The 25,241-nt window shown below is 44.3% G+C and overlaps 1 protein-coding gene across 1 annotated transcript; it reads right to left on the reverse strand.

Moving 5' to 3' along the window:
• Positions 1 to 14: 14 nt before the first annotated feature.
• LOC104641158 (vitellogenin-2-like) lies at positions 15 to 23,591 on the reverse strand. Its single transcript, XM_075759803.1, has 35 exons — positions 23,549 to 23,591; positions 23,168 to 23,188; positions 22,827 to 22,978; positions 20,747 to 20,998; positions 20,424 to 20,585; positions 20,122 to 20,270; positions 19,533 to 19,683; positions 19,270 to 19,427; positions 19,022 to 19,187; positions 18,399 to 18,524; positions 17,079 to 17,297; positions 16,454 to 16,671; positions 16,238 to 16,335; positions 15,721 to 15,845; positions 14,957 to 15,058; positions 14,234 to 14,353; positions 13,946 to 14,135; positions 13,514 to 13,607; positions 12,539 to 12,724; positions 12,210 to 12,336; positions 11,202 to 11,430; positions 10,938 to 11,113; positions 10,342 to 10,677; positions 9,934 to 9,978; positions 9,686 to 9,772; positions 7,963 to 8,175; positions 7,733 to 7,875; positions 6,263 to 6,401; positions 5,408 to 5,543; positions 4,075 to 4,261; positions 2,632 to 2,723; positions 2,049 to 2,146; positions 1,808 to 1,967; positions 473 to 634; positions 15 to 332 (listed from the first exon to the last, which is right to left on the reverse strand). Exons 1-35 carry the CDS (start codon positions 23,586 to 23,588, stop codon positions 217 to 219), a joined length of 5,175 nt encoding a protein of 1,724 aa, XP_075615918.1. The 5' UTR covers positions 23,589 to 23,591; the 3' UTR covers positions 15 to 216.
• Between the last annotated feature and the right edge of the window lie 1,650 nt (positions 23,592 to 25,241).

The following is a 25,241-nucleotide window of genomic DNA, read 5'->3' on the forward strand; positions in this document are numbered from 1 at the left end:
CGACTGACCGCTTTTACAGAGCAACGGTTTATTAAAAGATCAAACCCGGCGAAGGGTGTTCAGAATTATTTTCAAGATCTCAAAATAACGAGAGAAAACGGATCTCCTGCAGGGGACAGGGCCCGTTCCTGGCTGCCCAAACCAGCCCCGGCCGCAGGGTCAGGCCGTCCGGCTGACGCTGACACCCAGGAACGAGAGGGTCCTGTCCCGGGGGCGTCACGCCGGGCACGGCTGCTGTTGGCAGGAACACGCCGTGTGAGCAGAAACCGTGCTCACGACGTCCTCCGATTTCTGGTCAAACCTAATCTGGCCTTCCAGGTCGAGAGCGGAGTCTGTAAGCGAGAAAAGAAGAAAAAGAGGTCGTGTGAGGGGTTCGTGTACATGTTAGTACCGTCAACCTCACGGGTTTTCACAGAATCACAGTCGGACATACGGGTTGTGTCGTGCACAAGTACCCGTTCTGCAGACTCACCAGCTGGTACGCAGTGGAAGCCCACGGAGATGGGAACAGCCGCGGTTGGTGAACAGCCTTCTGCGCAGCGCAGCACTGGCTCCACCGAGAAACATTTTGCTGCCGCCTTCTCAAATGCAACCGGCTTCTCAATTTTGACAAATTTGCGCTGCAGCTTACAAGCTATAAAACATGAATTGTCTTAAAGCACCTATAGAATTTATATAAGTAACTGTAGAACATGGTCTAGTGGAGGGTGTCCCTGCTCGCAGCAGGGGGGTTGGAACTAGGTGATCTTTAAGGTCCCTTCCAACCCAAACCATTCTATGATAACTAGCAACCACTGGGACCGATGGGTGAACCCAGTGACAGAAGCTACGTGAAACTGATCTGGTTGAAGCGAGTCAGTTTTCTGGCAATGGCTTAGGCTCTGAGAAAATCGGCCATGTAGGGCTCAGTCCAAGGACAGAGGCTGGCCAAATAGGATCTTGGTAGGACACAGGTGTCCAAATCCAAAAAGATACATGTGAAAATCTTGGTCAACTGACACTCAACTTTACCCAAACTATGACAGCATTTCATTTTGGGGCAGTAGAGGCTCCTGGACACCCGTATATCCACTTCACACCTGCCTTGCCATGGCTGAGTAGCTTAGTCCGTAAGCCTCTGTGATCCAGGCTTTCCTGGACTAGTCCCTCCGGGGGAGCTTGATCTAAGAATATATTCCGAAAATGCCACCACGTGCCCAGAGGGCTGGGTTCCACACAAAATGCATCGCACCCTGATGTTATCAATATATTCGTGTCCTTGTTTTTATATAGGACCTGGATAGTAGGAACAATCATTCCCAGGCTGAAGGTTTCAGATTAAGTTAATCTTCAGCCAGAGGAAATTAAAACAGGTATTTCCCACCTCAAATGCCCTCTAGTTTGATAGCAAAGGCTAGATTTTAAATTTTTTTCTGGGAAACTAAAAACCTGGAAATAACAGAATGGAAATAAAGAATGAAACTATTAAGCATGACATAAGATGTCTTTTGTCAACAGTCAAACTACCTACTTTTCATACTAACTTATCATCTTAGGGAGCTTTAAGTTTATAATTTTATCTGAAACACACAAACTTTGGGTAACTACATAGTGCATAAGAAGTTGATATAAAAATGCAACAAAACCAGAACTTAGAATGAATTGCCAAACTCGGGAAAAACATATTTTTTTTTTTAGTCTATGGCCACTAATCACAAAAATAGTGAAAAATAAGATGATTGTGCTACAATTAATATAAATCATTTATTCATGAGACTAATTAATTAGTCAAAGGGAATGACATTAATATCTGTTAAAATCTTAGTACCTCCAGCACAGGGGTCTTCCGAGATGATCCAGGACTGACCAAAACTCACTGCATCTTTAGCTAAATATCCACTGGGCATTTGATATTCCCTTTCCTTCTCAGCATCATATTTTCCACAAATACCACATGTTTTTCCAGCCATCCAGAAAGCAACCTGAATCTTTGTGGAAATAAAGAAAAGATACGCTTAAATGTTGTTCTTCTAAAAATAAACCCACTGAAAATAATTTTTAAAAAATACCTCAAGTCTATGCCCATCATAATATAGTTTATCTATGCCATAATCCGGGGCTTTTAGCGACAAGCCGTCCTTTTGGCTGCTGATCAGCATGCTTGCATCTGCAACAGAAAAGCAAAAAGAGATTTCTTTTGAAAGGAAGTTATTTTTTTAGGGTCCAACCTGAACTACTTGTTAAATTCCTGGGGACTTAAGGCAGGTCCTAATGTGTCTTGAAAGAGAGGGGGGAAATGAGAAAGACGGTACTGCTCCCTGCCCTAGAACAAGCTGAAGCCCTGTGAGAAGGGTGGCTGAGGCCAGGGGACATCTCGATGCTTGTTCTGTGGGTCTCTGTAATCAGCCCAAGGTGTCCCAGCCCTGCATGATTGGGTTTCTGCAAAGATACACACGATCAGCATCTCCTTCTTTGCTCGACTTCCTTGCCACCCCCTATGAAAGGCAGCATGAAGGTATGTTAAAATCACCTGTGATGAATTGTTTCGCAAATTAGGGTGATCTTTATCTTGAGAGGTGTTCTCGGATCACGTCCTCTCCTTCTTCAAAAGATCGGAAAAGATTAAAAGAAATATAAAGATGAGTCTCTTACCAGAATTAGATGTGTATGGAACATCTGTTGGGGCTTGAACACCATTAATCTTCAACTGGACGAGTCCATTGGAAACATACATGTCAACTTCACTTTAAGTAAAGGAAATGAGTATAAACAAATGCTTCTCCTTCGCCCTACTCAGCTCACAATTTCTAGTCCTGGTAGAGCTAACACTCCAGGATGCTCGTATCATTCTGGCATGAATCCCCTGCTCCCTTTGGGAGGAAGATTGAAAGAGCCCAGGAAAGCGTGCCAGGCGCAGCGCTCAGGAAACACCTTTCCCTGGCTTTACTCATCTCTGAGTGTCTGCTTGTGGCCACGGTTCAGGCAGGAGGACACCAGGTGCAGGGACCCTTGCTCCCTTGCTGCAGAACAATATAATTGCTATTACGTTTGCATATATGGAAGGTGCTCTACATTTCAAAGGTGGATTCCCTACGGCGGTTCTCTTACAGCCTGAATGGTCTGTGTATTGTAGTATTTTCTTCAGAGCAGTGTTTGCTCTAATGAAGAAATATGAAGCTCAAGCACATCAAAAGCACATCCATACAGTTGTATGAAACAATTGGGAATGATACAGGGATGAGGAATGCCCTTATCACAAAAGATACAGTCTATAAAACAAGCATCCTTCTGTTCTTCCACAAAACAGGTGCAGTGAATACAAGTTTCTTTCTGTGTCTCTAACGTTATGGCACAGTTAGGCACACAATTTTCAGAAATAAATAATTACTTGTAATGAAACCTTATAGAACAAAGCCTGTTTACGTGCTTTGAAGAATACTCCCTACAATGATTTTGGTATGCATAATCCCATACAATTTAGAGTATCAGCCTATACTTTTAAAGAAAAACCTATGATGGCAGAGGCGATTGCTCCAAGATGAAACAATGTGTGTCTTAAGTTAACTTCAAATAGATTAGAACAAAGTGTGTCTTAAGTTAATTTCAAATAGATTAGAACATTATGCACCAACTGAGGGATGACCTAAGAGAGTGCCTCTAATCTGGGATAAGTAATTCCCTTTTTAGCTATGTCCACTTCTCAACATCTCTGCTGAGATGATTGTGGGTGCTAATTAGTTCTAATTATTAGCTTAGTGTAGGAGGCCAGACTAAATGATTACAATAACCCCTTTTGGATTTATAGTTTATGTGTCTACCTAATTACTAAGAAATTAAATGAGATGGTTAAATGCTAACAAATTAATGAAGAATTCTGGGCAGTAAAGAGTTTTGGCTACTGTGAATATCAGATGTATTTCAGAAGCACTTTTGAAAGACAAATTCCCAAATCCCAGTGACACTCCTAGAAATCTTTCTGTCGGTAATTTTTGCATGAGACTTATGCTAGCACTGATCTGCCCTAACAATCTGGTCTTCGCATTTATAGCATATTCAGCTTGACATCTATTTGTTGCTAAGTTTGCAATTACTTACTGGCTGGCGAGTCTGACATTTATTGCTGTAAGGTCAGCAGACTCTTCAGGTCTCTTTATCATCACCAGGAATTTCAGTTCTGGACTACAGTCCTGCACCAAGACATGGTAGCAATTTGCAGGCATTGAATAGTTAAATTCAACTCCATTGAAGGTTGTGATTGTATTTTGGAGAACTGAACAATGAGCTGAAAAAAAAAATCAGTCATAAGCAAGCCTCTTATACTTTATACAAGACAGTTAGTTATTCTATTTTAGATTTGTAATTAAAAAAAAAAAAAGACCATTTTCTGGTTTTGCCTATTGCCACATCAAAGCAAAATGATTCCTTCAGATGAAATATTGGATTTGTAGTAATACAAAAGCAAAACTTTGCCAGTCCCCAGACAGCAGCACAACCCGCTCATGATTCAATCGTTGTGTGAGATAAATTCTGCTCACAGCTGGGGCAACTCCCTGATTGCGGCCTTTTGGCTTTTGTAACTTTGTTGTAGTCAAAAGAATTTCTCAAATGCTGTTAACAATTCACGTATCATTAACACTGGAGGAAACGCACTAAAATGCTGCTGCCATTATTGAATCATAACCAGGATGAGAAATCGTTAGAAGATGGGGAGGAAAAAAAGGCACACTGCAGTAAACCTCTCCCTTTTTCACTCTAATGGTATTTTGGTGGAAAGCCTACCAGCTCTGATTAGAAATTATTTTATAGCAATTTTAATTAATACGGACTAGTTTTGGTGTTTACCAAAGAAATATACATAGGTATGATATTAGCCCACCGATTTTGAGCAAAATGTGACTCCTTATCCCAGTATTACGTAAAGGTTTTCCAAATAGAATTTACCCTAAGTATAATCTGATTAGCTCTTAATACAGCATTAATGAAACAATAATCCCTCCAAAATCAAGTGCAGGAGGTGAAATTAATGGGTATACTTTTGAAGCTGTTTTAGCTTCTACATAACAGCACTAATCAAGCAGGGCACCCCAAACCTGAGGTCACTTAGCTGGCCCTCTCATAAATTTTGTAATGTTTTTTTCTTCACGAGCAATTCCTGCAGTGAAGTTTAAATGGATGCATTTGGGAATGGATACATTTGGAATCACTATTTGGCATGGAACGGAATATTTAATCTTACTAATAATAAGTTTCCTTTTCTTTACATCTTTGCAGCCTCACAGATTTTTGTACAGATGGGTTTATTTTTATTTGAAGTCCAATTGATTTTTAAGTGATTGTAAAATAATTTCAAGTTATGTCAAAAGTATAAATCAGTTTTACAAAATCTGCAAAGTCAATCAATGCTTGTGCAGATAAGTTAATTGCTGACCTTTAAGGTTTTCAATGATTGAAAGCGTTGCTTGGGAAAAGTCGTTCCGGGCAGGGGATGGCAGTGTTGAGATCGGTGTATCTGGACTTGAAGGGAATGGCAGGGGAAGCCTGATGGCTCGCTCGTAAATTATGAGCTGAAAACCAGTCAGAAAACGAACATGAATGTAAATGCAAAATACAGTGTAGAGATGAGATAGCATTTTCCTATGACGTTCAAAGAGGACTGCACTGACTGAAATCTAAATTAGTATCTAGAATTAGGTCAGAGCTAAAGAGGAAATCAATTCCTCTGTCTACAGCATGAAATAGCTCAACAGTTTGACACATCTACAACCTAGAGAATAGAAGTGCTATAAATGAAGTTTGATATTCACCAGTTTGCAGCTTTTTGGGGAGTTGTACATCACATTTGCTCAGAGTCCAAACAATTTGCTTACCTGAGATGCACACCCTCTCCTTGCCTATATGTTGAGGGCTGCTATTTAGTTGTCATGGTTCTCTACAGCCTGGTTTATTCTGTTTTCCAAGACACAGGAAAACCTATTATCTTCCTTAAGATTTGGGAAAGAGTGGTCTTATTAATAAGTTATTGTTAATACGCAATCAATCATGATGGTTGTTTTGTAACCTGTTTCTTATTTCATGTGTTTGCATGCTATGTGAGAAAGAGAAATGCATTGTAAGACATTTTCATAATGGAACCAACGGTGTGAATATATTGTCCTTGTGATGGGATCTTCTTTATCGTTTAATAAATATAAAAAAAAATAAAATCAGTGGGTTAAAAAGCCTATTAATCCTCAATTTCGTAAGTACTCAATGCCCCAGGATAAAAGATAGTGGAAATAGTTACCTCAGGTAGCTTGAGGATCACATCACAGGTTCTTGGAGATGTCAGAGCCATAACCAAGGTTGCCTGGTGCGAGGGACCACGCCATTGCTTTTGGGAATACCCAAGCACATATGCAGCTCCTGGAAGAAATGAGTAGAACCTGGAAAAGGAAGTGATTCAAATGGTCTGTCTTTGAGAAAATTGGTTATTATTTGTTCAGATTAAATATCCCCAGAAAGCAATATGCATTCTGTGTTAGACACATTTGTATCAGGGCTTGATAATACCTGGTGTTGTGTCTGGCAGGAGGGGCAGGCAGATTTTAACTGTTAATGGGTGAACCAGTCTGCAAGAGACTGGATGGTGCGGTTGTTGGAGGAGAAAAGTATAGCCAACTTGTTTTAAAAGCATTCAGAGTTAAAAATAGGCACCGGTTACATTAGAACTAAAATACTAAAATGCTAAAAAATAGATGACCTCGTATTAATGTGTCGGTCCTGCAGCAGTCACTCTTAGCAAGGATCCTTCACCCACTGAGACTGTCAATGAGTTGACAGAGGAATCTCTATGATGGGGTTCTCTTATGGGCTTGGGACTCAGAGAAATACAGAAAATACTCCTTCAAAAAAAGGCATAGTCTCAGAGCAGAAAAAAGCTGCATTCTGTGGCTTTGCTCCAGGCTAGTCAATGGGATGGTTTCATCCCCTCTCATAAGGGCAGATGACAGCGCTTCGCGTAATTCGATATAATGTAAGAAATTATCTTCTTCAGTAGACATTTGCTAACCAAATCACCTGTGTGCCTTTAACGTGAAAGCTTGTGTTGCACGCGTGTTTAGATAACTGAGTTGTTGTCTGTGCCTGTATTTTAGAAGCTCTGTGAAAAAAGATTAGGCTTTGATACGGATCTATACGTTATTGTGGGCAAATGCATGCATGAATAAAATGAATGAATACAATAGATACTGTATGTATATGGACAGACATCTATGTGAGCTGAATCCAGCACTTACAGTTTTCCTACGCTAAGCGTCAGATAACATTCATGTTCAATAAGCCTCACGGGAAGCATTTGTATCACCTGCTTCAGAAGCGGGAGGTGAGGTGCCTGCGTTAGGAGACGCCTCTCCCTGTACAGGCAGGCAGAGACAGACTCCTTCAGGGAACCAAGGTCAGGCCTCTGCTCTCGGCCTCCATCAATTAGGAAGCAGCAGGAGACCAATTTCCTAGTTCAGGCACTATGAATTCAAACTGTGCAATAGATTAGGTGAATCCCATCATCCCCTTTGTTTCAAGCAGTTTTCCTGCAAACTAAAACACACTGTGCTTTGAGGGAATGAATACACAGAAAAACCAGACATGTGTGATCTGACTTTATAGTATCATACTGATTAAGGGGAATTTTTCCAGCTCGGAAATTGCAGAACCAAATCTGGAATTATCTGGAGCATTGACACAGGTGAATTTTTTGAAAACGAAAGTAATATCTCACCATCTTGCGGTTGTTCGGACTGCTGAAGGTACTTTTGGCCACTCCAGCTTCATCCGCATAGCTGGGTAAGCAGCAAATTGCCCTGTTGCAATCTGAGTAGCAATCTGGTAGTCCTGGCAATCTTTACCCCATTTAAGAGAACCCTAGTAGAGGAGAATATATGTATTTTTGTATAAAACATAGTAAGATCATTATATTTACATTTGAGCTGCTCGTTATTTTAAACTTACCGATCCTTTATGGGAATTTATTACTGAGGTGTCGGCACAGAGTTTCCATCTACTTGATCCTGTGATGCTCGAAACAACCACCTGGACCCTCGATCTTGTGGGTTGTGTATCAGTGTACAGTACAAGCTGTAATCCCGTCGGCTGCTCATTTCTGTGGATGGCTCGAAGGACTGCAGCCACTATGGGCGGCTTGCTGTCTCCCAGGAATTTAGGCTTAAGTCAGTAGAGAGGAAATAGAGACCAAAGACATAAACAAAGCATTAAAATTACTATATTAAAACTACAGATAAAAAGTAATTGTAAAAGAAAAGTTTCGCTCAAAAATTGTTTTTATGTGGAGTATAGGACAGCATCATAGATCGTTGCTCGATCTGCTGAGTTCATATGTAGTTTTGCCACAGCCTTTCAAGGGAGAGCTGTCGCGACCTGTGTAAGTAAAACAGTAGTCTTGGGAACCATTTTGTAAAGTAATCTCGATGTAACAAAAGGAAGTACGGAGTAGGACCCTCCTGTATAAAGACCCAGTATTACCCAGCTCAGTACTGCGCTCTTACCAGCCTGTAGTTTAGCTAATAGTCTTTTTGATAAAGTTCATTTAACCACCTGTCTAAAACCGTGATAATTTGTGTTGACGGAGGGCTCTGTTCAGTGCAGTCTGAAGTGCGGTACTTGCACTGGGAGCCCTAGCTGAGCTGTGGGGCGGGAGTCCCCCCGGGCAGGGCAAGGCTGCAGGTGGGATGAGCTGTGGGGCAGCGGGTCCCCCCGTGCTGCCAGGGCCCAGGGACCCACAGAAGGGTTAAGGTGAGACAGAGCTGGCGAGGGCTTAGCGGGAAATGGGGAAAGAGCGAGACTGTGGCTGAGGAAGAAGGTGTATGTGGTGAGAGCATTGGGGAAGGCTGGGAAGAGTCCAGGGAAGTAGTAATGTGGTGAAAAGTTGGAGAGAGGTGAATTCAAGTTACATGGAAATGGGTGGGGGAGAAAGTAGATCTGGTTGCCTTTTTTCCACAAGCTACTCGCACTAACAACTGGGAGCTGCTGGTGCAAAGGGGGTGCCTCGGCAAAGTAAGGTTTACTGTTTCGTAGGCATGTAGGTCATTGTCTGAAACGTGTAAAATTTTCCGTTGATGAAATCTGCTCCAGATTCCATCAGTTCTTACAACAGTTCTTACAGAAGGACCAGGTACCATTAGCCATGAACCACGCAGTGATTCCTGAATAAACACCTGGATTGCTCTCAAAGGTGGAGCATTCCTGCAAAATCAAGGTCTTTCCAAAGGCCTTGTCTGGTCCTGCTAACATGAGCAGAAGTGCTTGGCAGTGAAGACCTAATGAACAAGAGTGGCAGAGTCAAGTCCTGAACTTTTACAGAGAGCTATGCAATAAAAAATATACCTGAAACCAGTTTCTGACCAAGCAGGTCAACACTTCTAAAGTGTTCTCATTTTTACATTGTTTTATTATATATCAGAATTATAAATTATTATTATAATTCTAAACAATCAGAATTATTTACTGAATAACACAAATTCTAACATATCCAGCAATACATTCCAGTTTTATTTAAAAATGTAGCCTGTATTGATTGACTATTAAAAAGGATTCAATGGCTTTCCAATGTGCTCACCTTTAAAAAACATTTTAAAAGAATAAATAAATAAATGAATGAATAAATAATAAAAATAAAAAATAAAAATATTTATTTCTTATGGATTAAGACACTCACTTGAGACATGGCACTAAAGATGCCTTCATCACTAGCTGAAGAAGAGGAGGAGCTGATGCTGCTGTTCAGGTCTTCCCTTCCCGGGTCCTGCAAAACCAGAGAATCACCTTGAAGTAAGTTGTTTACCATTGGAAGTTGTTGCAGAATTAATTCCTCATGGTTTTATTGTCGGAGAGCTAAGCTCTAGTTGGAGCAAAGCTAGTGAGAGCAGTTGTAGGCCCTGCTCACAGTATAAGCCGTGAAGGTACCTGCTCGTCTGCTGGCTTGAACCGAAGGCAAACGGGTAGATTTGCCTGTGAAAATAGATAGTATGTAAGAAGATCTAAGAGAAAGCAAAGGACTAATGTTTGAGAAATACATTTGAAAGTTCAGTATTGAGTATGGAAAAAAGGCAAAACAAAATAAAATTTTTTAAACACTTTAAACCGAAAGCTTCTGAAATGTGAAACTCCTGAACTGAAATGTTTCCGAGAACCAAAGAGGTTAAAAAGGGGAAAAAGCTCTGCTAGGTGATCACCTCGTCCACCCTGCAGCAAACAGCCACCCTCAACAGTCTGTTTTCTCTTTCTTTGGTCCGTGCTCTGTGGGCACAATTTCCTAATGTACAAAAATATTCGCTACAAGAAATATAAAAAGGTCCAGCCTGGGTGAATTACCTGTTGGTTGGAATATTCACTGTCCCCACTGCAGTGCCTGTCTCCAGAGTGGTCTTGACTGCTGCTGCTGCAGATATTACTGCTGGCACAGCCGCCACTGCTGCTGCTTCTCCTGCCACTGCTGCTCTTGCGGCTGCTGCCATGCCTCTTCCCAGGTTGCCTTATTTCATCTTTCCCGTGTTCCTTTCCAGGCTCCTTACCATCAGCAGAAGAAGCAGTGGAAGAAGAGGATGAACTGGAGAGGGGGGTTGCACTGGGCTCAGCCCAGAGGTCTGTAACCGCACTCTTCCTTTTTCTGTGAATCCGTTTCGTACGGCGTCGTGTTTTATTTGCGACCTCCAAAAACAGTTCAAAGCGTTATGAGTTTATAGCTTGTTCTATAACATTTCTCTGGGTGTCAGACAAGCTGCTCACCACAGGCTTTCAAGGAAATACAACTTCCTGGCCCCACACACTGCAGAAGCTGCACTAGAACTCACCTTGACCCGTTCCTCCCGGCCGAAATCCTTGCTTTCCCATGCCAGTTTTCCACACTGGAAACCTCTGGCTTCATTTATAGGAAAAGATTTCCCTCTTCGATGCTCAAAGTCTCTTACCTTGAACACATTTTCAATGCCCAGAATCTTCTTGAGTTTAGCTTGAATGTCCCCAAACAGAGACGTCTCATCCTCTTCCTTAGACCCTGAGCTTGCTGCATCAATTATTTTGGAAGCTGCTTTGGCTCCTGCCTGAATCTCCAGTTGTATTTTGTCAATATCAGCATCTGTAGGAACTAAAGCCAAGATACTTACATTCCAGGGTTGTGCTGCTTGAGCAGCATTCACAGGGATTGACAGAAAATCTTGTTGTCATGACTGTACCTGGCTTCAAAACTATTTTGGCTTCAAGTTCTCCAACTAATTTGTGCAGATAGGTATTTCTTAAGAAAGCAGAATTTCGTGACTTTAGACTGAGACAAGCAGAACATCCCAAACTCTCAAATTTTCTACAGAAGACGCGTGCATAAAATCTTCCTCCTACACTGCGGTGATGTGCCTCTTCTGAACCTTGCTGGTATCCTTTGGATATCACACTAGGAACATTGCTTTGCTGCATTAAACAAAAATATGGCAAATAAAGATATTTTCCATGAAAAAATTGTCACAGTTCCTAAAATCATTCCTCCTATTAATGAAGAGAATGATGCTAGTGCTGCCTGAGTAATGAAGCACTGCTTAAAATTAGAGCTCCAAGCACTGGAAGCAGTGGGGTTTCCTCCAGAGTGCTCTGTGGAAGAGGACAGCTCTCCTGCCCAGCCTTTCCCAGGCAGTGTTTCACAAACACACTTCCCTGTGAGAAACTGCAGAGCTCTTTGGTGGGGCTATTTCTCTCCATCGGCTTTGGGCTACTAGCCCTCCTGTTGCAAGTCAACCTATCCTTCCCATGCCAGCCTCAGGAGCTGAAGAGCACACGAGAGAATGGTCTTCTGCAATCCACTGCAGGGATTACCTCAGGGTTTGGGAAGAAAAATGTATATCCTGGCCAAGAGCGGTCTTTTCCACATCACTCTGTCTCAGGAAAAAAGGGATGCTGTACAAAGGATATGAATTTCACATACGCTCCCCATGACTGTAAAGAAATAGGAGGACGTGCTGTCAAAGCAACCCTACCTGCGTGAGGTGATGAGACTGAGCAGACTGTGAATGATCACATCTTGAACCCATTGGGACTATGTCAGGCTTGGTTTGGGGTATGGCAGGCACCTGCTGCACCTCCCCGGTTGTGTTTGTGACCTGCTCAGCCAGCTGCTGCGCTGGGGGTGCTCAGCCCCTTGAGGGGGGGTCTGTCCTCTCCCTGCCTGCAGCGCAGATGGTGAGAGGCCGCCTTACCTTCCAGCTGCCAGGTCCTGAAGATCTTTCCGATGGCTGGAATGGCTGGTCTCCTTTGGGGAGAAGCTGGGATTTCTTTTCAAAATCTACTTCTTCCATGTTCCTTGAAACAGCATGAACTTCACTCCTGTGGAGGTGATAAATGGCACACAAGTAACATCTGATTTTGCTTTCCTGTCTTTGCTGGTGCAGAAAAGAAAGACAATACTAAGCTTTCTGTGGCTGCCAAGGTACGGCAGAGCCTAACAAGGAGTTGTGTGTCCATGATTTTATAACAGGGAGTTCACAATCAGTAACATATAAGCAAAATGCAAGAAGCTCTTCTGTACCTCACAGCTGCGAGCTCAACCTCCCGACGGCAGGGAGGGGTTTCAATCTTCACGTTTTTCTCTTTCATATCTATCCTAACATCAAATTTCATTGTAGTGTTGGCACTGAACTCTGCATGAAATTCAAGACCAGTCTGAAAGTACTGTGTATTAATCCCCATCGTTGCCATCATATGAAAATGTGCCCTGGAAGAGTGGAAGTAAAAACGTGCATAATTACAGACTAATATGCACATATTTAACTTTGAACTGCAAAATTGCATTTTCATGCTGTTCTATTTATTGTAAGAGCCACTACTGATGGATCAAGAGATATATCATTAACGGGATAAAAAACAAGCTGAAGTGCCACTGAAAAGGTGAGGGGATTTACCTGATGCACAAGGCTAACACAGACCCTCTCACTGCTGTGTCACCGATAGATTGCTTGAGGACAAGCTAACGCCAGAATCTTCTAGCTTCAGATTGTGCCTGGTTTATTATTATTAGCACTATTATTATTATCATTATTACTATTATCGTTATTAGTACTGTTGCTTTTGCTTTTGGTTTTGCGGATCCAGAAGCATTTCCCTTTTCCCCCGAAATCCCCCCAGCTTGTGCCAGGTGGTGATACGATCCTACTTGAACTTGTAAAGACCTATTCGTACGTAAGCAAATGTATCTTCACGGTTTAGTATCTGTAGTCACTGAACAGGTACAAATGTGAGCGGTTTTAGCAATGGCAGGACAGCACAGCATCCTGTGGGATACAGTGCACGTTGCTACGTTTGCAGGGTTGTAAAGCATCAGGTGATTGTGTCGCTTTCTCACAACTTTGCTGCTCTGGACTAGCACAACCATCCCAAATCTGGGAGAAGTAAGACCCCCCGTATAACAAAGTGCAATCACATATCTATTTCAGATATAAATATAAATGTAAATATAAATATAAATATAAATGTGTGTGTATGTGAAAATATATGTCATTTTTACTTTGGCTTGATGTCAGCATGAATATCCATCTTGGTTTCCAACAACTGTGAAGGTCTAAAATTGTCAGATAATGGTGGTGATATCTGCACATCCACTGCAAAAGACAGACAGGAATTGTATGAACAGAGAAACAATAAATGCTGGAGATACGATGTTTGCAATAAGCATAGTAGTTAACACATGGGCAGTGCTTTTACATTTTGAAATACTTTCCGTGATTATTTAAAGATTGCTACACCAAACCAGAGCTACACAAACATGTCCCAGGTGAAACATGCTAATTACTGCTCAAACCCTTTGGAGGCAGCTGAATACTAATGTTTCCACATTACAAGAGTATTTTTCAAGATTATAGAGAGATTTAATTTCAGCAGAGGGATTGGACCCCCGCTTATTGTGGGGAAACTGCTTGGTCTGGCATCCCGGGCTCACCGTCAGCCGCAGCCCGGGCCAGCGCGGCCCCGCACAGGCTGACCTCCAGCGGCACGCCGACCACCGTGGGGACAGCGTGCCGCAGCTCGGCCACCACCACTGGCAGGGTCCATCGGCCCGAAATGCCTCGCTGGACCTCTTCCAACACTTTTTTCACCACCGGCTGCCAGTTTGATGAGCCAGTGAGACTCTGAAAACAGAGAAATAGGTTAGGTAAGTAGGTAAGAAGAGACAGGGAAGGGAAATTATTCAGCATCGCAGACAAAATGACAACAGCCTTGTCAGTACCGTCATGGTCTGCTGAATGGCATCTTTATCAATGTCAGCAAAGGCGATCTCTTGGCCCAATACTTTGATGTAAGCAGACACCAGAGGGTCTTCAGGAGGCAGTTCTTTCCATCCCAGAAGCTGCAGCATTAAGGAGAGATGGAGGAGAAAGGGAAGCAGCGGATAATGTCATTTAAAATATGGCACTGTATTAACAGAGGGTAGATCCCATCTGAAGGCTGGTAACCGTGGCTCCTTAGCCAAAAAACAAATAGACATCTTACAGGTCTGAACCAACGTGGCCTTTCTTATGTTGCATAACTGACGTCAGTGGGAGTTTCCCCACGTCAGGATGAGGTAAGCACTTGGTAATTTCTGCTGCTGTAAGTAGTGGGTGACACCCAAGGACTCATGGACAAAAATCTTATTCAATAATCATTTTAAAGAGAAGAGCAACCACTTACTATGTTTTAACATACATTTTGAAACACATGAATTTTGGCCACCAGCATCATCATCATCATCTTTTGTACTGTACATTAAGGGCTGACACATGTTGAGTGAAAAGGTGGTATCCATTAACAGCGTGAGTACAATGTAAATACATCTTTCCATGACCAAACAGGATGACTGACTCCTTTCTCAATGAACCATCAAAGGGATGGCTCGATGGGTGGGTGATGCAGCCCCAGCGCTGGCAGGAACCGTGTTTTGCAAACATCGGAAGAGTGCATAGACACTTACCGTTTTACCGAGTTCCTTCAGTGTCTTGTACGTGTCATACTCTGCAAAGGGAATATTCTGCTTCCTGATAAGCTCAGTTAGACTTTGTGACCGGAGAGCCACCTGTAGGAAACACGGTCAGGTGTCGCAGCCCAAGTACAAGAGAGCCCAGGAGAACCTTTGTACCTAGCGTTATGCTCACCGAGGCAGCTCTACATACACACTTAGTGAAGCTGTTGCACTTAGAAGGCTACATCTACCTGGCGGGTGACTGCAGGCTATGGCTGCAGATGCTGAGGACGTGCTGAGCCAGCTTTGAATTAGTCAGCAGCGATAATTTTAGGGCAGTGCAGAGCTCAGCCCAGGATGCAAAGCTTGCCCAAGAAGCTGAGTAAATGCCTGCGTGCTCTTACGTGGAGCGTCACGCTGCCCTGGCTGCACTGCTGGCTGAAGTTTAATTTCAGATGCTATTTCCCTGTACTTATGCAAAATACCCTAGATGCCATGTGACTTTAGGCAGGCAGATGAATGTTCTGCTGTGTAAGCTTTCCACTGCTCTCCTAGATTTTCATGCCTATAGTGAATTCAGTGATTCATTGATCTCTGTCAACAAGCCCAATTAAAAGAAGAAGCCTAAGTAAAATCATTATCTAAATTTTCTCTTCCGCATCCGCCCTCACAGCCAGAGATGGAGTTAAACACTACATCACAGTCCAAATGGCTTAACAACTCATACTATCTGTAGCTGGCGTGTATCTAGCTGGCTGTTTTAATGAAATACTTACCTCGATAATATCCGTCGCAGTATTTGCATAATATCCTCTTACTTTTGTGATTATATCAGATGGAAACATGGTGCTGGGACCATTCATTAGATAAACCCTCCAAATGGCACCAGCCTGATATTCAGCTATCATCAGAGGAATAAAAAGCAGCAGAGATTTTGGTTAGGGCTTCCGAGGTGTCTGGTACTTGCTGTGCTAGATCACAAGGGGTTCTGCCAGGAATCAGTCCCACAGGTCCTCCAGTTTGTAACCCCAAGAGAGGAACTTTGCTCCAGGGCAGAGTCAACACAACCACAATGACTGAAGGATGCCCAAATCCATGTGCAGGTACCGCTTTCCCCAGCAGATACCCAGAGAGTAGTACACCCTTGGGGGATTTTGTATGTTAGGAGGCTCTCGTGTTTTTTCTGTTTCAAGAGTGCACTGAACCCACAGCCCATGATAGGATTTTGGATGAAAATCGTGGAATGCAATAGAGGCAGAAGCCAAAGCAGCAAACAGGGCACGTGATACTCACAGGAATAGCCGCCGACATGAATGACCTTGCTGTAACGATAGCTCAGCCTGTCAAGTCTGGGGCTCAGTAGTTTAATGGCAATGTTGCAAGCAGCAGATCTGAGTAATAAAGAGTTAAAATCGTATGAAGATAGCTGACTGTGACCAAATTCTTAGAAAACTGCAAAAAAAAAATATCACCATTTGCTACTAAAAATGTACTTCTTCCTCTACTTACAGATTATAGAGCTGTGGGATCCTGCCTACTGCCAAAGCCTTCATGTGTGAGTATGTGAAACTGGCTACCTGTAAGCTGGGCTCCGTCAGCAGCGAGCTGGCCATAGCTGTTACAGTTGGAAGAGCAGGCTTGGTTTCGAAGAGGACAACACAAGCCACCATTCGGACGTTAGGAGCAAGCGTGTTGTCCATAAAGACCTGGAGGGAGATCTCCCTTACCTAGAGGAGGAAGATACAACCTGTGAGTACCTCATAACTTCTCAGTGAGAAGTGGTTCCTAAACCATGTGTATGTAATCTGCAGCGAATGGAGAGCAAAACCCTAAACAGAGACTTGCTCATGGGACCTGTCACTGAAAACGAAGATATTTCTGCGTGGACACTGAACAGGGCTGGAAGAAACAGCTGTTAGTAACGGGCCCGGTGTTACCATGGCTAGAGCATCCCTCTTCCCAGGATATCTGCAGGGATGTGGTGATGTCAGGAATTTGCAGTGTGAGCAGGAGGAAGACCAGTAACTGAGAAAGCTCCCCAGAGTTGCGAACGTTCCCTTTGTTATCCCTGCATCACTAAGTCAACCCAAATCATACCCTCCAAGACATTTGTTTAAATAATAATTTCAGTTACTTTTGCGGGGTCTTTTCTGGCAATTTTCCTCAAGGCCAACACTGCATCAGCATGAATTCTGCTCGGTAGTGAGGCTGCAGTAGGTGAAAACGTTGGCAAAAACTTCAGGATGCGTTTGATACTGGCTGGCTCTCCCGCGTTGCCGATGGCTTTCAGGGCCAAGGCCGTGTCTTTGGCATTGCCTTTGCTGGCGGCTTCAGTAGCAAGTTCATGGAGTGGCTGAAAACAGAGAAGTCTGTTAATCTTGTCAGGTAACGATGCATAAAAATACACCTTGCCATAGCAAACAGAACATCTGCTGGTGCAAAACCCTGAGTAAAGCCGTTCAGATTTTTTTCCCATGAAAAATCTCACCATCATTGTCCGGATGCTAAACATGGGACATACAAGCGAACTTGGTTTTCTCTTTACACAGTGTTGTAACTGATTTTAAATTGTCCCTGAGCTTGAGTGTTGGAGATACTCCTAGGCAGATGTCTGCACCAGAGTGTCAGTTGTGAGTTTGAGAGCAGCCCCGAGCAGATGTCTGGTTCAGTGGTTCCCTGGGGTGCCTGCACCCCCCCTGCCCGCCTGCAGCCCCCGGCGTCTGTGCAGCGGCAGGACAACACTTGTATAGATGACCTTTAAGGTCCCTTCCAACCCAAACCATTCCATGATTCTATATTTTTCACTTCCTATAGTGATAGCAAGTTTACAAACAGTTTTGCTGTTCTGAGAAGACAAATTACCCTTCTGGTGGCGTGGCTTTGTTTCACTCTTTTTTGGAAGATTTAAACACATGTCAAACCCCAGCAGGCCATCTCAGTGCCGCGGTCCTTCTGAGTAAGGAACTAGAGCGGCATAGTCCAAGGACGACGTCCTGACTGTTGCTGACAGTGACAAGCGATTACGTAGCAGGGCCTCTTTGGAAGCCCTCACCTATGACATATCTAAAGCTTTGCTTATATTCACACTTCAGTGCCTTTTTAATAGATTTTTTTTTTTTGAAGTACACTTTACGTAATGCTAAAGTAGAGAGAAGAATCATAATTATTTTATAAATTTGTCATACCTAAACTCAGTTTCAGGTTGTTTATGGGATCCATTATCCCCACAGGCTTCTGCCTCTTACATTTGAAATTCTGAACTGTTAAGACCAAATTTTTCAAAGGCATCAGCTCCGTGTTTCATTCTGTCTTTGCAATTTTGCAGACAAACACAGCCAAGAGTGAGGCATATAAACAGCTAGTTACCTAATTGCCAGCATTGTGAGAGCTAAATTAGAGGCATTTTTAAAAAAATTTCTTCACCTCTTATGAATAAGAAATAAGAGTCACCTACCTGAAGAAGTTCATTTGGACAAAATGAAGACTGAGCACAGTATTTATTTACCATGCTACCATATCCCAGGTAAACAAGTATGCGAGGCATGGGTGCTTTCTGGATCTGGGGACAGGTCAGAAAAGTCTGCAGAAGAAAGGAGTAGCAGTCGTTAATGTTTCTAGGCATTAGAGCTGGTATTTAGTGAAAACTACATTTGAGAAATAAATAGATAAAATTGCTTTGATTTTTCCTAAATATTTTCAGAAATTAAATCAAATGCTAGTCATTCAGCTACAATAAAAGTAAATAGGCTCGCTCCAGTTATACTGTATGTACTTTAGATTTTGGTTACATTATATTATTTTCTTGATTTTGTGTATATTTTTTTAATTATTTTGGCAAAGATAAATCAATAACAATTTTCCTAGGATGTGTGGGTTTTAACATCAAATATCAAAGCCATTAAAAAATTTTGTCAACAAGCCTTTGGAAACATTTTCTAAAGCACTCCCTGGTTTTTTAATACCTTGTATTTTACAAAAATAGAAGGAAATATGTTGCCTCTTTTACTTATAATCATGTGGATTCACCTTTAAAAAAGGAGTGAGAAGGCAATAGAAGGAAGAATGATCTGTACTCACTGAGGCAACTGCAAGGGTTTGCTTGTTGGGTGTAACGAAATGGAAGGCGAGAGGGAGAGTCGCAGCTGCTTCCCAGATGTTCAGCTTCTCATCATGAATTTTTTGCTTCAGGAATCTGAACGTGTCAGTGGCTCCAGCGGCACAGACGGCGCTCAGGAACCAGGGCCTGCCAGGGAGAGGAGGATCCATCGTCCCATTGCCCCGTACGCCCCTGAGCGGAAATCTTGGCTGAAGGCAACACGGGTTACCTGTAGGGAGGGTCACTGGCAAACTGCACCCACACAGACTCAATCTGATCAAGGGTCACTATACGAAGAAGCTGGACCACTTGTAAGAACTTGGCTGAAGCTTCTTTAGTGGCTTCTTCCTCGTTATTCTGAACTAATTGCCTCAGTGTTTCTGTTAACTATGGGAAAAACAGACAGTTGAAAGGATCCATGTCAAAATAATTACGTGATGACCTGTTAACCTTATAAATAATGAAAGAATATGAAAAGTAAGCCTCTAATACCTGCAAATATGGATTTTTAATCCTTATTAGAGGAAATGGCATCTGGAGTAGCTCTCCTGAGAACTGATAACGAAGACTCCCCTGGTTTTGCAGCTGAGTTTTTGGTGGACTGATGGAAGTCCTTTTAATGTTGACCAAAGACAATTCTTGTCTTCAAGGGAGAGAAAGAAATGGATCAGTAGCCTTCTAGCACACCGTGTGAGTGGAGGACATGTACAGCTGTTGGACCTGACTGAGGGATGCCCAGGGGGACCTTTGCATTGACCACAACCCGATCCATTTTGCATTTCTCCATTTATGCATTGCTCAGGATTATCTGGAAATGTCATAGGACTGGCGAGAGCTTTCACTGGAGCTTGCCAAAGTCTCAGAGAGGTTGGACAAATGTTTCAGGTGGCCCAGCAAAACCCCCAAATTGCAGGGCACAGGACCTGGCTGGGCATCCTGAGGGAAGCACGGTGCCTTGGCCCTTCGCAGCCCATGGGCCAGATGCTTCTTGTTCGCTCACCAATCAACATTAAATATGTTTTAGGCACCTCCTCCTGGCTCCGATAATCACAGCTACACTAAGGATGTGCACGGCGCCTACCTTGCCTCCGTGACTGCTGCCCCATTAGGTTCATTGAAGGGAGAGATCTGGTACACCTGCTCAGACGTAGCAGACGTCATCAAGACCCCGCTGTCATCATACTTCATCTTGTAAGCAAACATCACCATGCCCTTAATGTTTCTGACTTTCTAAAAGTGCAAAGAGACCCACTCAGAAATACAAATGAGCGATAGTTAATTACCACAGATGAGCCAAACTCCCAAACAGCATCAGTGCGCTGCATGAGTGTTTAGCAGAGGGTCATGCCCAAGCGTGGCAGCAGGGCTCCGTGCTGCTCGTACCAGGGGGCAGGTGGGGCAGGGACGGATGTACGCCATTCCCATGTTCTTCACCGCTTTCTCCTGGCAGTCTGTCAGGTCCTTGCTTTTGGAAATGGTGGCACGGTTATTCTTGATGTCGTCCCGGATGACGTATCTGGTTTGGCAGATGCCTTCAATACCAGCCTGTGAGTATTAATTAAACGCAATGAACTTTCCTTTTGAAATGACCTTGAAACAGCAATAAGTAAGTAAGTCAAAGAAAATTGCCTAGGAAGTGTATGTACAGGCAAGTTACTATATAATAAAATGAGAATAAAAGTAAAATCAGAATGGAAAAAACAAACCTCCTGTAGTTCATACACATTTTGTGACTTTTTGATGGTTATCTGCATCATGTTCAGGATCCCTCTCACTAGGTTAGTGCACAGGATGGGACAGTCCTCAGGGGCGTAAATACTTCCAACCCTTCCCTCAGTGTACTCAAACTTAAAGGCTTGGCTGAAACATGCAGTGATGGTCTCTGTGAGCCTCGAAGATGGAGTGAAGGGGTCTGTGGGCCAGAAGCCATTGTATTCCTCCAGCTTTGGAGAGCGAATCTGTGAACAAAATTAGGAAAACTTTCATCCTGTTCATTTGGTTTGAAACAGTGCAATAACAGGGAAACTGGGCACTTCCAGTCCATGGCTGGACACAAGTCCCTTGTCCAACACCACAAGAAACGTTTATCTCCTCAGACTCTTGTGCTGGGCCTAGGAAGCATCCTTGAAAATGCAATTTCCATGAAGGATTTCTGCCAGAAAAATAAGATTGTGCAAGCAGCATTCAAAACTTCAGCAAGTCTGGTGAAGCTTGCTGTGTGAGTGAAACACCGGCTGTCAGCAATCTGTACAGAAGGGATACTCACCCATTTTCCCCAGATGTCCAGTGAGATCTCCCTCCAGCCTGCAAGGCAGCCGAGCCGTTGCTCAAGCTGCCTGCCTAAACACACTGGGGACTATTTTGGCTGCTCCTCCTGGTCCAGCATGTCCCAGAGTGCCAAAGCCTCGGTACAGCTGACGGGGAAGCAGAGATGACCGTGGCACCTCGGGCAGGAGATGGCCCAGCGGGAGCTGACTCCTCTTTCGTTGGAAGCGGCTGTCATTTTTAGCTTATCAAGCTGTAAAGCTTGCACACAAGTCCTTGACTGCTACCTAGTGGGAAATGCGTGCCTGCACATACGTATCTAGTCGCATACACATACACGCACACCTCCCACCCTCGTACATAAAAGTACCTGCTCCTGTGTAGAGGGAAATGGTGGGGGGTTAGTGCTCTGTTTCATTTTAGGCATTTATAATCAAAGCTGCAAGGGTGGCTTGCCTCTTGTCACATTTTTCTCAAATTAAATCCTACTCAAGACTACTGTCTGCAATTGCTAAAGTTATAGCAACTCTAGCAAGGTTACACAGAGCCTGCAATTGCAGCAGTGTCTAAAGTTTGATAATAGGCATTCCTTCGCGCTGTTCCAGCAATACATGCACAGGGTTAAAGACTGGGTAAACTCCTACGACAAACGCAAAGTGCCCTCTCACAGCTTTCTCCCAGAGTGGTGTCTTCTAGATGCTTTTCTGTGGTCTTTGGTTCCATGACAGTATTTTTAAGCTGTTTGGTTTAATCTTTCTGATGAGTAACAGCGGTTCCAGATCTGATATCATTATGCCAAGCACAAGCATTACCATTAGAATTCTTCACAGTTGAATTACTGCCTATGTGTATGTGAAGAATATCAAAAGGAAGATAATGGAGACAGATGGGACTTCCTCATGTGATAACTGAATTGCAGCTCCAAGCTTTTCCCAGGCTATGGCCCAGGCTGAAAAACATGGATATTTCATGCTCAAATTCTCATTTTCATACTCAAGCTTAGTTGCCTTAGTAAAACCATCTTAAGGACATTTCTTTAAAGCAGCTGCCTGCCATATTTCCGCATGGAGATGAACCCAAGGCGGCTTTAGTCAAGGGGGCTCAGGTACCGATGGCAGCAGAGCTGGAGCAGCTCTGGCTCCCTCCCGCAGAGGTGCGCCTGCGAGGATGCCCGTGGCAATGTCTCTAGGTCACCACCCATAACCCAAAGCAGTTTGGCTACAGCTGCAGACACCCCAGCTGTGCCCTCGGCTCTCCCCCCGCACGGCTTGGGGTTATGGGGTGCAAAGCTCAGTGCCGATGCCCACGTCTCTGCCCATGCTGAGGAAATCATCACTGCCTGAGCAGAGCCACTTCGTCTGACATTGGGCTTATGGGATCATCCCGGGAAGGGCCCTAAGCTTCTGTATGAGCTCAGCATCTTTTTGTCATGTATTTTACCAGCCTGGAGGTATGAACCAAGCATCTGTAGCCGCATGATGTGGGCGGATGGATTGGGTTCCCATGCCCGTGGTGATTTACCTGGAGAAGGTGGTCGCTGCGAGACACACGGCTGATCTCCAGCTTGCAGGTCAGCCTCACCCCTGCCATCGCCAGGCTTCTGCCGGGCAGCCCGTGCAGGATGAAGCTGCTGTAGCCATACAGGTAGGTCTTGCCGGTATGAAAAACGGGCTCTATTGAAAAAAATAAAATAACAGAAACACCTCCCTTGCTCTGACTGTTGCGATGCTCTCACAAGAACCATCCCAGCAAAGAAGAGTAAGGCTGGCTACTGCCAAAAAATTGGTGCAAGCAGTGGGCAAGGCACGGCTGTAGGGGAGGGCAGCGTGGGAGCCGGTCGCTGGCAGTGGGAACACACTTACCGAGGTCCTGCTTCTGACCCCCTGTGTGGGAAGAAAGAGGAGGATGCATGAGAAACCCCCCATCTCTGTGGGCACTTTAATTTATTATTCATTCACTCAGTGTCCTAATGGTTAGCAAACAACCGGTAATGGGCTCCCAGGATGCAACCCACACCCCTGGGACGCCAAGCCCACACCAGCCCCGCTCACTAGCTGCTGCTTACTCTGCTTTGCCCTGCTGCTGAGCTTAGGCACAGAAATCTAATCGTTTACACCCCAAGTCATAAAAGGGCTTCAGCAAATTAAGCTGTAAATATCCCTGAAAGGCCCCGAGGAGATGCAGTTTGCTCAGGACTGCAGTGGCCATCTCGGCTCAGCAGCATTGGTAAAGCTTCAACTTACCCACGAGGACGAGCACCAGGGCCAGGATGAGTCCCTTCATGCTAAAAGCAACTGAAGACTGCAGGGGAAAATGTGCGGCTTTTATAGAAGAATTATTAACAGGCACAGTGAATTTTGTTGAGTTATCAAATTTTTATCAACCGCTCAAACCCTTTGAGAGAGAGGGGGCCGGGGACAAGGTGCTGGCTGTTATTGCTGAGCCAAAACCATCACAATTTTGTTCTCACCTCATCAACGGGATACTCTGGAACTATCTTTCAAAATAAGTGCTTAAAATTATTAAAACATAGTTAAAGCCAAAATATTTCTTGTGTAAGAAAAACTACTAATTGGCCTTATTCATTGGAAGCACCCAGCGCTATTGCAGTCTGTGCTGACTTTGCCCAGGTTATGCTGACCTGACCGTAAGGCACAGCGCTTATCTAACTGATATTGGTCCAGCAGGATTGTGCAAAATCCCCGGGCAGCCCTCCTGTGACACCGCGCCGATACCTGACCTGCTGCGAGCGGGACACGCCGTCACCCGCAGCATGGCTCTCTGGGGATGGGAAATACACCCAGTAACACAAACCTCCTGTCATTGTCACAAAGGCCGTGGCTAAACACCGCTGACGTTCGCCTGCCTTCTCTTACAGGGCTAACGCGTCAGCCCCTCTCACCGGCAGGATTAGCCGCAGAGGGGTGTCGGCGAGGGCTGCCCCTGCCAGGTGGAACGGGGGAGGCTGATGGGCACTGTGGACACAAACCTCTTGGTTTAGGAAGGCGTACAAAGCCTGGTTCACCCAAACTCATTTCATGCCATGCAACAAGGGACGACATCTTCACCCCACGGGGGAGCCCCGTCTCCCACTGGTAGACATTGTTCCCATCCCTTTGGAGGCAGCCCCACAGGTCCCTCCGGCTGCTCTCGGCTCCAGGGTTTGGCCAGCTGCCCCCGTCCCCGCAGCCAAGGCATGGAGCTGGGCTTGCCCAGGGCTGACGGCAGCCACCCGCACTGCCCCGTCAGAGACCGGCACGGGGAGGGGTACGGCAGTCCTGGGACTGAGCAGCATCTGTAGGATTAAAAATATTTTCTTTTCTTACCTGCAAAATATTTTGAAGCATGGCAAATGCTTCACCATGTTTTTACTGGCCTTATATCCTGATCCGGTTTGTTTTAACGTCTTCCCTGGTAAAACTGATGGCACATGATAGAAAAGCTGAGCCATTCACGAAATAAGCAGCACTAGTGAGTTGTGCCGTGTCTTTGGAGATTTGGTGAATGGTGAATGTAGCTAAGTGATTTGACTATACAGCTACTGGCAACTGGTAATTGAGGCTCAAAAGCTAATGTATTATGGCATAACTATACGCAGGTACACGTTTTTTAAAAAAACAACCTCGCGGGCAGTGAGATCTTGGGGTCAGTGGTGGTGCAAGCAGAAGAGTGCTACTCTGATGGTGGATTAAATGCAACAACACTTGTATTCAGTGTCTCAAAATTATAATGCTATATCGCTAAAACACCACACTAGAACAGTGAAACCACAAATCAAAACACTCCTCAAATAAAGGGTTCTCCGGGGGGGCTGGGCTTGGCTGCAAGGGCAGAGTGTCCCCAAAGTCCCTGCCCCCCTGCCCAGGGCTTGCAGAGTCTCGCCCCATCCCACCCCACCACTTTGGGCAGCAAACACTGCATCCCCAGTCAGCCCAG

This window comes from Balearica regulorum, chromosome 8, assembly GCF_011004875.1.
Source record: "Balearica regulorum gibbericeps isolate bBalReg1 chromosome 8, bBalReg1.pri, whole genome shotgun sequence".
In the NCBI taxonomy this organism is placed as follows: domain Eukaryota; kingdom Metazoa; phylum Chordata; class Aves; order Gruiformes; family Gruidae; genus Balearica; species Balearica regulorum.